Consider the following 15,434-nt stretch of genomic DNA (forward strand, 5'->3'; position numbering starts at 1 on the left):
ACTCTCCTCCTTATGGACCTTCCTGTCCAGGACAGTCTCACCTGCATCCCCAAACTCCCATTCAAGAGAAGTGATCGTGTAGACTGGTTGGGTTCCTCTGACCTCAGTTCAGTTCAATTCAGTTCAGTCACTCAGTCATGTCTGACTCTTTGCGACCCCATGGACCACAGCACACCAGGCCTCCCTGTTCATCACCAACTCCCAGAGTTTACTCAAACTCATGTCCATTGAGTCGGTGATGCCATCCAACCATCTCACCCTCTGTCATCCCCTTCTCCTCCTGCCTTCAATCTTTCCCAGCATCAGGGTCTTTTCCAATGAGTCAGTTCTTCACATCAGGTGGCCAAAGTATTGAAGTTTCAGCTTCAGCATCAGTCCTTCCAATGAACACTCAGAACTGATCTCCTTTAGGGATGGACGGTTGGATCTCCTTGCAGTCCAAGGGACTCTCAAGAGTCTTCTCCAACACCACAGTTCAAAAACATCAATTGTTTGGCACTCAGCTTTCTTTATAGTCCAACACTCACATCCATACATGACCACTGGAAAAACCATAGCCTTGACTAGATGGACCTTTGTTGGCAAAGTAATGTGTCTGCTTTTTAATATGCTGTCTAGGTTCCTCTGACCTAAGAGGGTTATCAGTCTTCTTGGGCTGCCATAATAAGATATCATTGAATGGGTGGCTTAAACAACGTAGACTTATTTTCTCACATTTCTGGATACTAGAAGCCCAAGATAAAGGTAACAACAGAGATTGTTTCAGACGGTTTTTACAAGGCTATAGGTGCCATGCTGCCTGTTTTTTGTGTCCTCTCGTGGGCTTCTCCATGTGAGTGCACAGAGATAGGTAGCCTCAGAGCCCAGAAGCAGCCAGGCCCACCCACCCCTCTTCACTCCATGGCTTTCATGAGGCTTACCTAGAGGAATCCCTGATGCTACTTATGCTGATGAAGGGCCCACTTGGGGCATTCATGGGCTCCCTGTGTACAAACATGGGCATGCAGATATACCTACTGAGCTAGTTACCAAAGAACTCCTGGCAACAGACTTACTCTTCCACACATCCTCTGTGATAAGCCACAAAATTCCTTTAAGCATTTCTCTTTTAAAGTGAGCATGATCACAAATGTAAATTGGTACAACCACTAAAAAACTAAAAATAGAACTACCATATGATCCAGCAATCCCACTTTGGGGTATATAGTCAAAGAATATATGCAATAGGACATGGCTCAGCCATAAAAGAGAATGAAAGCATGTCACTTGCAGCAATGTAGATGGGGCTAGAGATTATCATACTAAGTGCAGTAAGTCAAAGACAAAGATCATATGACATCACTTCTGCGTAGAATCTGATTTTTTTAAATGATAGAAATGAACTTAATCAAGAAACAGAAACAGACTTGCAGATATTGAAAACAAGCTTATGGTTACCAAAGGGAAAATATGGGTGGGCAGAAGGGATAGATCAGGAACAAGGGATTAACATATACACACTACTATATATAAGATAGATAACTAACAAGGACCTACTGCATAGCACAGAGAACACTATTTAATATTCTATGATAACCTATATGAGAAAATAATATGAAAAAGAATGAATATATGTATATAATTGAATCACTTTGCTGTACATCTGAAATTAACACAATATTGTAATTCAACTATAATCCAATAAAACTAAAAAAATAAAAATAAAGTGATCACTAACAGCTTTTACAATAGGGGGCACTAGAGAAAAGGTGAAAGAAAAAGGGATCCTCTTTCCAGACACTGCTTGACCTGAGAATATCCTGGGATCTCTGCCCCTGCCAAGACCCAGCAGGCAGTCCTTCCTTGAGTTAGTGAGCACAAGAACAACGTGATCACGTAGAGAGGGCTCCGTATAGCCCTCTCTGAGGGAATTCTGGACCTCAGGCTATTTTGCCTGCAGTTCAGTTCAGTCGCTCAGTTGCGTCCAACTCTCTGCGACCCCATGAATCGCAGCACGCCAGGCCTCCCTGTCCATCACCAACTCCCGGAGGTCACTCAGACTCACATCCATCGAGTCAGTGATGCCATGCAGACATCTTATCCTCTGTCATCCCCTTCTTCTTCTGCCCCCAATCCCTCCCAGCATCAGAGTCTTTTCCAACGAGTCAACTCTTCACATGAGGTGGCCAAAGTACTGGAGTTTCAGCTTTAGCATCATTCCTTCCAAAGAAATCCCAGGGCTGATCTCCTTCAGAATGGACTGGTTGGATCTCCTTGCAGTCCAAGGGACTCTCAAGAGTCTTCTCCAACACCACAGTTCAAAAGCATCAATTCTTCGGCGCTCAGCCTTCATCACAGTCCAACTCTCACATCCATACATGACCACAGGAAAAACCATAGCCTTGACTAGACAAACCTTTGTTGGCAAAGTAATGTCTCTGCTTTTGAATATGCTATCTAGGTTGGTCATAACTTTCCTTCCAAGGAATAAGCGTCTTTTAATTTCATGACTACATTCACCATCTGTAGTGATTTTGGAGCCCCCAAAAATAAAGTCTGACACTGTTTCCACTGTTTCCCCATCTATTTCCCATGAAGTGATGGGACCAGATGCAATGATCTTCGTTTTCTGAATGTTGAGCTTTAAACCAACTTTTTCACTCTCCACTTTCACTTTCATCAAGAGGCTTTTGAGTTCCTCTTCACTTTCTGCCATAAGGGTGGTGTCATTTGCATATCTGAGGTTATTGATATTTCTCCTGGCAATCTTGATTCCAGCTTGTGTTTCTTCCAGTCCAGCGTTTCTCATCATGTACTCTGCATAGAAGTTAAATAAGCAGGGTGACAATGTACAGGCTTGACATACTCCTTTCCCGATTTGGAAACAGTCTGTTGTTCCATGTCCAGTTCTAACTGTTGCTTCCTGACCTGCATACAGATTTCTCAAGAGGCAGGTCAGGTGGTCTGGTATTCCCACCTCTTTCAGAATTTTCCACAGTTTATTGTGATCCACACAGTCAAAGGCTTTGGCATAGTCAATAAAGCAGAAATGGATGTTTTTCTGGAACTCTCTTGCTTTTTCCATGATCCAGCGGGTGTTGGCAATTTGATCTCTGGTTCCTCTACCTTTTCTAAACCCAGCTTGAACATCTGGAAGTTCACTGTTTACGTATTGCTGAAACCTGGCTTGGAGAATTTTGAGCATTACTTTACTAGTGTGTGAGATGAGTGCAACTGTGTGGTAGTTTGAGCATTGTTTGGCATTGCCTTTCTTTGGGATTGGAATGAAAACTGACCTTTTCCAGTCCTGTGGCCACTGCTGAGTCTTCCAAATTTGCTGGCATATTGAGTGCAGCACTTTCACAGCATCATCTTTCAGGATTTGGAATAGCTCAACTGGAATTCTATCACCTCCACTAGCTTTGTTCATAGTGTTGCTTTCTAAAGCCAGCTTGGCTTCACATTCCAGCATGTCTGGCTCTAGATGAGTGACCACACCATCGTGATTATCTGGGTCGTGAAGATCTTTTTTTTTCCAGTTCTTCTGTGTATTCTTGCCACCTCTTCTTAATATCTTTTGCTTCTGTTAGGTCCATACCATTTGTGTCCTTTATCGAGCCCATCTTGGCATGAAATGTTCCCTTTGTATTTCTAATTTTCTTGAAGAGATCTCTAGTCTTTCCCATTCTGTTGTTTTCCTCTATTTCTTTGCATTGATCACTGAGGAAGGCTTTCTTATTTCTTCTTGCTATTCTTTGGAACTCTACATTCAGATACTTATATCTTTCCTTTTCTCCTTTGCTTTTCACTTCTCTTCTTTCACAGCTATTTGTAAGGCCTCCCCAGACAGCCATTTTGCTTTTTTGCATTTCTTTTTCATGGGGATGGTCTTGATCCCTGTCTCCTGTACAATGTCACAAACCTCATTCCATAATTCATCAGGCACTCTATCTATCAGATCTAGTCCCTTAAATCTATTTCTCACTCCCACTGTATAATCATAAGGGATTTGATTTAGGTCATACCTGAATAGTCTAGTGGTTTTCCCTACTTTCTTCAATTTCAGTCTGAATTTGGCAATAAGGAGTTCGTGATCTGAGCCACAGTCAGCTCCTGGTCTTGTTTTTGTTGACTGTATAGAGCTTCTCCATCTTTGGCTGCAAAGAACATAATCAATCTGATTTCAGTGTGGACCATCTGGTGATGTCCATGTGTAGAGTCTTCTCTTGTGTTGTTGGAAGAGGGTGTTTGCTATGACCAGTGCGTTCTCTTGGCAAAACTGTATTAGCCTTTGCCCTGCTTCATTCCGTATTCCAAGGCAAAATTTGCCTGTTGCTCCAGGTGTTTCTTGACTTTCTACTTTTGCATTCCAGTCCCCTATAATGATGGAGAAGGCAATGGCACCCCACTCCAGTACTCTTGCCTGGAAAATCCCATGAACGGAAGAGCCTGGAAGGCTGCAGTCCATGGGGTCGCTAAGAGTCGTGCATGACTGAGCGAATTCACTTTCACTTTTCACTTTCATGCATTGGAGAAGGAAATGGCAACCAACTCCAGTATTCTTGCCTGGAGAATCCCAGGGACGGAGGAGCCTAGTGGGCTGCTGTCTATGGGGTCGCACAGAGTCGGACACGACTGAAGCAACTTAGCAGCAGCAGCAGCAGCCCCTATAATGAAAAGGACATCTTTTTTGGGTGTTAGTTCTAAAAGCTCTTGTAGGTCTTCATAGAACCGTTCAACTTCAGCTTCTTCAGCATTACTGGTTGGGGCATAGACTTGGATTACTGTGATATTGAATGGTTTGCCTTGGAAACAGACAGAGATCATTCTGTCGTTTTGAGACTGCATCCAAGTACTGCATTTTGGACTCTTTTGTTGACCATGATGGCTACTCCATTTCTTCTAAGGGATTCCTGCCCGCAGTAGTAGATATAATGGTCATCTGAGTTAAATTGACCCATTCCAGTCCATTTCAGTTCGCTGATTTCTAGAATGTTGATGTTCACTCTTGCCATCTCTTGTTTGACCATTTCCAATTTGCCTTGATTCATGGACCTGACATTCCAGGTTCCTATGCAATATTGCTCTTTACAGCATCGGACCTTGTTTCTATCACCAGTCACATCCACAGCTGGGTATTGTTTTTGCTTTGGCTCCATCCCTTCATTCTTTCTGGAGTTATTTCTCCACTGATCTCCAGTAGCATATTGGGCACCTACTGACCTGGGGAGTTCCTCTTTTTTTTGCCTTTTCATACTGTTCATGGGGTTCTGAAGGCAAGAATACTGAAGTGGTTTGCCATTCCCTTCTCCAGTGGACCACATTCTGTCAGATCTCTCCACCATGACCCACCTATCTTGGGTTGCCCCAGGGGCATGGCTTAGTTTCATTGAGTTAGACAAGGCTGTGGTCCTAGTGTGATTAGATTGACTAGTTTTCTGTGAGTTTGGTTTCAGTGTGTTTGCCCTCTGATGCCCTCTTGCAACACCTACCATCTTACTTGGGTTTCTCTTACCTTGGGCATGGGGTATCTCTTCACGGCTGCTCCAGCAAAGCGCAGCCGCTGCTCCTTACCTTGGACGAGGAGTATCTCCTCACTGCCACCCGTGGGATAGCTCCTCTAGGCCCTCCTGCGCCCACGCAGCCACCGCTCCTTGGAAGTGGGGTTGCTCCTCCCGGCAGCCGCCCCTGACCTCGGACGTAGGGTAGCTCTTCCAGGCCACCGCCCCTGACCTCGGACTTGGGTAGGTCTTCTCCGCGGTTCCTGCGCCTTTGCAGCCTGGCACTCTCGGCCGCTGCCCCGACCTCCGACGTGGGGTAGCTCCTCTCAGCCACGCTTAGTGCGCTGGTCGCAGCCGCCCACGCTTAGTGTGCTGGTCGCAGCCGCCCGGACTTGTATTTTGCCTGCAACACTGCCCTAATTTCTCCTCCTCATGCCCCTCCCTTAGGCATGTCTCTTAAAATCATGCATAAGCATGCTCCATGCCTGTTGCAACTGTGCCCCTGGCCAAAATCCGAGACTCAGAAAGAGTATATGGTCTGACTTAAACTCACAATCATGAGCCCAAACCATATCTTCTGGTTCCAAATTTCATACTATACTGTTTTCAGATGGGGTTGCCCAAGAACACTGCTTCCCATAGTAAGAAGACTATTGTGCCACCATCCTGAAGGCAATGAAGGCTTTGTCTTTAGCAGACTGCTGTGATGAGCTGAATGTCATGCCTTCTGAGTGTGGATCAGAAGACACCATACCATGACACAGGCATGGCAGTGTTGTCCTGGTTCACAGATGAAGAAACAGGATCTGAAGGAGATGGAACTTGGCCAAAGTCATATAGCCAGGAAGTGGCAGAGCTGGGATTCCATCCCACTAGGGACAGGAGTATAGAAGGGCAGGAAGTCCTTCTAGAGATCAAAGAGGCAGCATCATTGTCTTTGTGGAGGTGCCAGAGTAGAGGCAGTGCTGGGAAGGGCTTAAGGTCCAGAACAAATACATGCAGTGATCTTATCTATGAAGCAAAGTGCAGACTGGACAGTTGGGACTGAAGGAGGTGGAGAGGGCATCTCCTGATAGAAAAGGCCTCCTGGAGACTGTGGAAATGAGATGAGACTCACAGCTGTAGCCAGAACAGTGGCTCAACTTTCAGATTGACTCTCATCCAGATGTCTATCCCTTCCCAGCACAGTTCCAGGAAGCTTCGTGACCTCTGGACTAAGTGTTCAATGCAAACAAATACAGTGATCAAAGCCAGCACCTCCAGTCCTCTACCTCATTCAACCTCCTGCCACTTTGGAGTAGGAACAAGGGGAAAGTCTGGATGCTGAAGAGTAAGGGAGACACACGAACAAGTTGCCAGCAGACGGTTTTAAGCTCTGGATCTCTTAGTCTCTGCCCTTTGCTTCAGGCATCTGGCTCTTTACCACCCTGGACATTTTTTCAGGTCTACGGAATGGGTCAGCAGGAAGTAAGGAAATGAGACCTTTCATTAGCCAAGGACAGGCTAGTTGGAAGGATCTGGTGGGCAGGGGAGGAGGGGGAAGTCTCATCCCTATTTCTTGTGGTGTTTGGAGGCCTCTACCACACCCTCACCACATGGCTCTGCAACCTCTATTTGAAACTCTTATGATGGGTTCCCTCACCACCCTAAAAGGACATTTTATGACAGCTCTATTAGAAATGTCCAGAATTGAATAGATGTTGCTTCAGAGTTATTGCTCTATCCTTCTTGACCACTGGCAGATAATTCAAGCCATCCACTTACAAGGTATCCATTATATCTCCTTCAGTCAGTAGAATGACACTCAGACATTCAAGTCAGAAATGTGTGTGCCCAAACAAATTTCTTTTTCTGCTCACTATTTCACACTCAACCAATTCCTAAGTTCTGTCAATTATACATTACGGATGTTTCTCAAATGTATCCAGTTTCTTGATCTAATTTCTTTTACCCTGATTCTGGCCACCATCATCTGTCATTTAGGTGGTAGTGAGAATGGCATCACCGATGCCATGAACATGAACCTGGGCAAACTCTGGGGGATGGTGAGGGACAGGGAGGCCTGGCATGCTGCAGTCCACGGGGTCACAAGGAGCTGGACACGACTGGGCAACTGAACAACAGCAGCAAAGTACTTCCTTGCAGGTCATCTTTTTTCCAGTTTCATGCTCTCCAATCATTCTCCATATTTTAGTCAAAACAAGATTTGAAAATTCAGCTGTGATCCTTCCTCTCCTATTGGAGTTTCTCTAATGACCTTTGGTTGGAGGTCCAAAGTCTTACAGTTTGTAAGTCATATCATCAATCGGCTTATGCCTTATCTCTCACCATTTGGCTCCACACTATAAGACCAATAAGACTAACTAATATTATCCTTGGGAACTTGGCCTACTTTTTCTCACTTTCAAGCCATTGCACAGACTATTCCCATTGTGAAGTTTGGACAAAGCACTGAATGAAGCAAGGATAGTCTTTAGATCACCCACAACTTCCTTAAGACTCCCTCTGGAAACTTTTTCATCTGAAATCATTTTAGTCTCATAGACAAGTTGAAGAAATCATAATGAAAAGTCTCAGGTGCTCTTCCTCCATCATTCACCAATGGTAGGATCTAACATATCAGAGTACAAGTATCAAAACCTGCAAGCTGACATCAAAACAATACAATATGGGTTTTACTTGCATTTAACCATTATTTATCTGAATTCCTTTTTTCTTGGTGTTTAGTTCTATGAAATGCTATTGCCATGATAGGTTTGTCTAATCATCACAATTAAGACAGAACTAGTCCATCACCCACAATGAAACTTTCTTGTTCAGCATCTTTATCTTCTCCCTGAAGCCCTATTCCCTGCCAACTGCTGATATGGTCTTCCTTATTTAATTGTGCCATTTCAAGAATATTATATGAAAAGAATAATACAGTCTATAAACTTCCAAGTTTATATTGATTTTACTTAGCATAGTATCTTTGAAATTCACCCAAGTTATTGTATTAATTGCTGCTTTTTTTCCTGTGAATTTTCCGTGGTTTATTTATCCATTTGCTTGTTGAAGGATAACTGGGTAATTCCCAGGGTCTTTTTTTATTTGCTATTAAAAATGATGTTTCCAAAATGTGTTATTTACACATATTTATTTTTTAAACTTAGGAAGGAAATTCTGATACATTTCATAACATGGATGAACCTTGAAGGCATTAAGACAAATGAAATAAGTCAGTCAAAAAAAGACAAATCCTGTATGATCCCACTTATATAAGACACCTAGAGTAGCCAAGCTCATAGAGACAAAAACAAAACAGCAGTCACCACGGGTTGGGGCTGACCTTGGGGTTGGAAATAGGGAAATACTGTTTAATAGATACAGAGTTTCAGTTTGGGATAATAAGTCCATTCACTTTGTGAATGGACTTAACACTGCCAAACTGTACACCTAATAATGGTCAAAATGGTAAAATTGTATGTTGTTTACACTTACCAGAATAAAAGCTAGAAAAGTAAAGTGAATGGATAGAATACAACATCATGGAATATAAGAAATATTAAAAAAATAAAGTTAAGATGATAGAGAGCAGGACCACTTAAAGTAGTCAACACAGGTTTCTCTGAGGCAGGAACATTTCAATAGAAGAGAAAGAGCCAGCCAGTGACATGACAAAGGACATTCAGCCTGGGTGAAGACCAAGTCCAGAGCCTGAGACAGGGGTGGTCTTGGTGTGTCAAAAGCAGCAGGGTGTTTGCTGCGCCTTCATGGACGAGTGTCTGTGCACGTCTGCGTGTGTGTGTGTGTGTGTGTGTGGTTAGTATGCACAAGCATGAGTGCACTCATAGGTATCTTTATGTTTCTCTGTTGAAGACATGAATCTTGAACATAATTAACCATGTGAACCAACTCACGTTGGCCCAGAAATGAGAACTGTCAAAATACTGACAATTTGAAGTGGGAATTGTGCAGTATCAAAGAAAACTGCCACCCAGCACTGTACCAGAAGCCCCTGGGAAATCCTTCTAAGAAGAATTATTTATTAATCTGGGGTTGAAGGCCAGGCAGGCCCATGTTGTCCCTGTTCACCAGGCTGATTGGACCTTGTATTGCCAAACCCAGCCTCCTCCCTTACCCTAAGGCATCTGCCAGCACCCTGCTAGAGGGCCAGTTTCCTTGTGACTATATCCCTGATCTGCAGAAGCCCTGGTGAGTACTTTGGTAAATGGATCTGGGGTCCTGGGTCATATAGTTAGCGCTTTGACTTGATCTTGGAGGTCTATAAGAGACTTTCTGGAGTGGGGGGAGGTGGGGAGAGGGCAAGTAGAAGCCATGCTGGAGTGTCTCTTTCTCTGCTTATGCTGGGGCATCTGGAACTTTTCTGGATTCACCTGAACATTTGCAAATGAGATTGTACCTTTGTTTTCAAAGAGAGCCAAGAGGGACTAGATCCTGGATCCTGGGCTGCTGAGGTTTCCTGGGGGAGGGACATCTAGAAAACAACTTTGAAGATCAGATGAAATGTTAGGATTGAAAAATGAGAAGGGTATTCAAGGAATATTGCCAGTGATCTTGACATATAGGAATACCTGCCAGGAAATAGAAAGGGATCTAGCATCCTGCCTGGGCTAAGACAGTGAGAAATTTCCAGAGAAAATTCTCCCCCTGGCAAGTCTTTCTTGCAGTGAGAAACAAACATCAAGAGAAAGCAAACTCAAGTTAGTTGTGGCTGGGTTAGTAACTAGTAGTGACTCTTCCTCCCTGGATCATTAGCTCGCAGCTCAGTGCCTGCCACTGAGTAGATGTTGGTTATCTGGCACTGAGGGCAAAGGACTGTCCAGATATAAGGATGGAATGCAGGTAGCAGTAGGGCCCAAGTGGGAGAAGTGCAAGAGCAAGCTAGGTCTCCATTCACGATTACTCCCTAAGCCAGCAGGCATGAGTCTCTGGCCATGAGTATGCCTATTTGCTCTTGCAGAGGACACAGAGAACATAATCAGAGATTTCTGCAGTAACACCAGAGGACAGGCACTGGTGACTCATTCCTCTCAACAATGCAATTATTTACATCCACCTTTGTTGAAGTATTAATTAACCAGTGTCATTGAAGAATGTATTAATACATTTCCAAATTCCCAGTTTGGAGGCCAGGAATGGATTATCCATCTCTACATCACATGTGCCCAGTTAGGTTATAGGTTCAGTAAATACGTGTAGATAAAGAGAACAAGATGAGATAATCTCCCTTGACCTTTCTTACACCAAGGTGAGGATCATGTCGCTGTTTACATCACTTCCTTTTCTTCTCCTGACTGTGGTGACAGCATCTTGTGCAGACACAGAAACAGAGAACTGTGAGAACATCCGGAAGACCTGCCCCGTGATTGCCTGTGGTCCTCCGGGCATCAATGGCATCCCAGGCAAAGATGGGCGTGATGGTGCCAAGGGAGAAAAGGGAGAACCAGGTACAGTTTGGGCTGTTCTTTCTCTGCGACTTTATCTCCCAAAGCAAACTGCCTGGATTGGGAGGAGGGTAATGTATGCATGCTGCTTGTATTACTCTCAACCACATATTATCATTTGAAACAGAGATACGGCTCTGATTCTGGCATCCCAGACTCTCACACAGGAACTGCTGACACCTGGTGGTCCTGCCGGCTCAGGGAGTTGACCCTCAAGACATCCCATGGGACATAGGAGGCCTTTCTTCTATGATCCTTACAAACAGCAGCTCAGAAAAGTTAACCCTAGCTCAGTGTCTCCTTTCCCCTGGGAAGGGATTGGGCATCATATTTTTTTGAGAAATAGAGAGGAACACAAATATTGAGTCGTGTTTCCTTTTTCCTCCAACAGGTCAAGGACTCAGAGGCTCGCAGGGCCCTCCTGGAAAGATGGGGCCTCAAGGAACGCCAGGGATCCCTGGGATACCAGGACCAATAGGCCAAAAAGGAGACCCTGGAGAAAATATGGGTAAGGAGTTTACTTTAGCAAGGGCCAGGCTGAAGTCCCCTGGGGTCTGTGGGCTCAAGTATCATGTGGGACATGCCCCTTCTGCTGCTTCCTGGGGAGATGCCCAACTCTGCTTCCTGACTAAGCAGCCTCCAGCTTCTCTAGGTTACTTAGAGCCTCAGGGGTTCCTATCAATTCCTGAATACAGGGTCACAAACCGTTCAGAGCCAAACCCTCGCCAGATGCCTGCTGGAGGATCTGAGCCCTGGATATCCTTCAACTGAAACAATTTGGTCCAAAAGGGAGAATATATGCATTGGGCTTATTATGCCCATTTTCACAAGAGTGGTAGATACGTGGTATGTCAATTATCTCTTACTTCATGAGAAACAACACACAGCCATTTATTTAAATCAAAATTCTGTGAATCAAATAATTTCTTTGCTGGTCTCAGCTGGACTCGCTCATGTGTCAACTGATGGCCAGTGGTCTCACGTACATGTTGGCTATCGTGCGCCCGTCAGCTGGAGTGATGAAGGTGCCTGAGCCGTGGGTCTCTCATCCTCCAGTTGACTCACCTGGCCTTAATCACACAGAGGTGATTACAGGATTCAGACGAAAAGGAAGAGCGGAAGCTTAAGGCCTCCTTAAGGCTTGGGATACATACACTATTGCTTCTGCCACACCGTATTGGTCAACACAAGTCCCAAGGCCGGCTCAGATTCAAGGAGTGGGGAATAGACTCCATTTCCTCAGAGAAGCTGTGTCATATCCAAGTCATTTTTGCCATCTACTACACATAGCTTGTCTCATGCCCTCCCCCATGGATAATGGACAACTCACAGAAATCCTAGTTTACTGATTAACAGGACAAACTCAGGGAAAAACAAACAACAAAATGAATAAAAACAAAACACCACCAAAGATGAAACTCTGTAGACTTTACAGTCAGGATTCACCAGCTCATAATAATTCTTCCATCAGTTTGTTCCACAATTTTGTCCATGATAGAGCTATTTGTTTGGAGAAATAAAACAATTAGTGACTAGCTTGGCATGTGGAGAGCTATAATGCTATTAACAGATCAACAGGGAGTGTATGTATGTGTATGTTTGTGGGAATGTATGTGTCTATAAAGTGTCTTCACATACATTCAACAGATGAAGAGTCATGTTTTGGGTTAGATGGAAATAAAGACAATTTTCCTTCTTTTTGCTTCTTGATATTTTTCATTTTTTTTCAAAGAGCAAATATATAAAATAAACTTTTAATTTTATTTATTTATTTTTTTTAGTTTCAAAAGGTACCCTACCCCCTTATAGTTCTAAGATAACTTTTTAACAACACTCTTTCACTTAATTTTCTAGGTGACTATATTAGCCTGGCTACTTCAGAAAGAGCAACTCTACAATCTGAATTGAACCAGATCAAAAACTGTAAGCCTTCTCTCTTTTCAGGCAGCTTGAAGTTTGGTAAAGTGAAAGACAACAGTTATTGAATATATTTAATTTTCTAGTACCTGGATAGGTGTCTATTCATATTCTGATTTCATGAAATCCTCACAACTTTTGGTAGAAATGAAGGCAAAGAAAAAGTAAATAATTTGCTCAAAAGCATAGAACTAATGAGTAGCAGAGCAACTTATAAACTAAAGTCAGTCTGATACCAGAGAGGGCTACCCAGGTAGCTCAGTGGTAAACATTCCATCTGCCAATGCAGGAGATGTAGGAGACGCAGGTTTGATTCCTGGGTTGGGAAGATCGCCTGGAGTAGGAAATGGCAACCCACTCCAGTATTCTTGCCTGGAAAATTCCATGGACAGAGGAGCCCGGCGGGTTGCAATCCATGGGGCCTCAAAGAGTCAGACACAGCTGACCAAATGAGCATCCATGCATGCTAATACCAGAGACCCCGATTCTGCTTCTTTATATCACAGTGTACAGTGTACATACAGGTCACTGAAAATAGGCCAAACCTCTCTCCCTTTGTTATGCTGGTCCTGAGAACTGGCAATGGGGTTTAACCTGTTACTTGCCCTGAGACAAATATTCTAAGACATTTACATTTATTTATGTTACTATTGGGTTAAAACTTAGAACTCTGAATTATGTGTGTTCTAGAATATGGTCCAAAGAGACAAAGGCCTTTGTTCCAGCCCATCGGTTCAGATCAGGGCTGCTAGACTTAACCAGAAAAAAGCTTACTGAGTTAAATCTGAATTTCAGGTAAACAACAGCAATTTTTTTATTTTTTATTTTTTTGGTATATGTATATCCTAAAAACTGCATATGAGATCTTTAAATTTTTTTAAATCCACTGCTTTTCTATAATTCAAATGCAACTACCATATTTTATGTGGCATCTGTACTATAGACACTTTCATCCAGAAAAATATCTTGGGCTGGACTTAGAAACAAACCATGTCATCTATATTTTCCCATTTTAGGGCTAATCTTCTCTCTGGGCAAAAGAGTTGGGAAGAAGGCATTTTTTACCAATGGTAAAAAGATGCCTTTTAATGAAGTGAAGACTCTGTGTGCACAGTTCCAGGGCCGTGTGGCCACCCCTATGAATGCTGAAGAAAACAGGGCCCTCAAGGATTTAGTCACTGAAGAGGCCTTCCTGGGCATCACAGATCAGGAGACTGAAGGCAAATTTGTGGATCTGACAGGAAAGGGGGTGACCTACCAAAACTGGAATGATGGCGAGCCTAACAACGCTTCTCCTGGGGAGCACTGTGTGACACTTCTGTCGGACGGCACATGGAATGACATCGCTTGTTCCGCCTCCTTTTTGACCGTCTGTGAATTCTCTCTCTGAGGGAGCATGAGCCTAAAGTCCTCCTGTTCCTTTACTCATCTCATGGGCCCACAACCTGGTTTGGAGGATAAATCTATGTCAATTTCACACACCCAGTACTGAGTTGCTCTTTTGTGGGGAAACAGAGACAATAAGAATGGATTGAGAATGATGAGATGTGGAACTGAAAAGCGTGAAGAGACTTATAGTGGTGTAAGAGTTTCTGGTTCAGACCCAGTCACTAATAATAATCATTTCAGGAACAACAAAATAATGGTAGTAATAGTAGCAACAGCAGTAATAGTGGGAGTACTAATAACATATTTTAAAATGTTTACTATGAGTCAGACATTACATGTAAGATTATACATTAAGTATCTAATTTAACTAGGCTGTTCATTTTTGTTTGAGACTATAAAGAAAGCTGAGCACTGAAGAATTGATGGTTTTGAACTGTGATGTTGGAGAAGACTCTTAAGAGTCCCTTGGACTGCAAGGAGATCCAACCAGTCCATCTTAAAGGAGATCAGTCCTAGGTGTTCATTGGAAGGACTGAAGTTGAAGCTGAAACTCCAATACTTTGGCCACCTGATGCAAAGAGCTGACTCATTTGAAAAGACCCTGAAGCTGGGAAAGATTGAGGGCAGGAGGAAAAGGGGACAACAGAGGGCGAGATGGTTGGATGGCATCACCGACTCAATGGACATAGGTTTGGGTGGACTCCGGGAGTTGGTGATGGACAGGGAGGCTTGGCGTTCATGGGGTCTCAAAGAGTCAGACATGACTGAGTGACTGAATTGAACTGAACTGAATGGTACATGTACTTTGTGCATGTTAAATCATGTGTTTTCTTTAGCTGATAGGTATAACATCAGGCCAGGACGTTAAGCTTGATGTTTATAACATCTTACTAAATTTGAACATTTAAAATCAGTTTCTAAAAAATGTACATTAAAATATCCAACTATGATTGTGTATTTGTTTCTCATTTATTTCTGCCATTTCTTGTTCTCTCTATATTGAAACCATATTAATAATCACCTAAAAATTTAGGATTACTATTTTTTACATCTTTATTCCTCTTTTCATTTTTAAATACCCTCTGTATTCCTAGCAATGTTATTTCACCAATGTTTTTTTAATGAAAGGGCCCTCATCAGCTTTCTTTCGTTTAGTACTCTCATGAGATGTGCCTTCCCATTATGTTACATTCACCTACTT

General features: G+C 43.2%; 1 protein-coding gene across 1 annotated transcript; it reads left to right on the top strand.

Moving 5' to 3' along the window:
• The first annotated feature begins 9,570 nt into the window (after nucleotides 1-9,570).
• Nucleotides 9,571-15,183, top strand: MBL2 (mannose binding lectin 2). Its single transcript, XM_061402661.1, has 5 exons — nucleotides 9,571-9,674; nucleotides 10,732-10,930; nucleotides 11,319-11,435; nucleotides 12,782-12,850; nucleotides 13,861-15,183. The coding sequence occupies exons 2-5, from the start codon at nucleotides 10,741-10,743 to the stop codon at nucleotides 14,232-14,234; spliced, it is 750 nt and encodes a 249-aa protein (XP_061258645.1). The 5' UTR covers nucleotides 9,571-9,674; nucleotides 10,732-10,740; the 3' UTR covers nucleotides 14,235-15,183.
• The last annotated feature ends 251 nt before the right edge of the window (nucleotides 15,184-15,434 follow it).

The sequence above is a fragment of the Bos javanicus genome, chromosome 26, assembly GCF_032452875.1.
Source record: "Bos javanicus breed banteng chromosome 26, ARS-OSU_banteng_1.0, whole genome shotgun sequence".
Classification (NCBI taxonomy): domain Eukaryota; kingdom Metazoa; phylum Chordata; class Mammalia; order Artiodactyla; family Bovidae; genus Bos; species Bos javanicus.

What these genes read in the sequence shown, in the direction of transcription:
- MBL2 (XM_061402661.1), top strand. Translation starts at nt 10,741, where the DNA reads ATGTCGCTGTTTACATCACTTCCTTTTCTTCTCCTGACTGTGGTGACA. An exon ending in GGGAGAAAAGGGAGAACCAG is followed by an intron (nt 10,931 to 11,318) that starts GTACAGTTTGGG and finishes TTCCTCCAACAG; the next exon opens with GTCAAGGACTCAGAGGCTCG. An exon ending in ATTGAACCAGATCAAAAACT is followed by an intron (nt 12,851 to 13,860) that starts GTAAGCCTTCTC and finishes TTCCCATTTTAG; the next exon opens with GGCTAATCTTCTCTCTGGGC.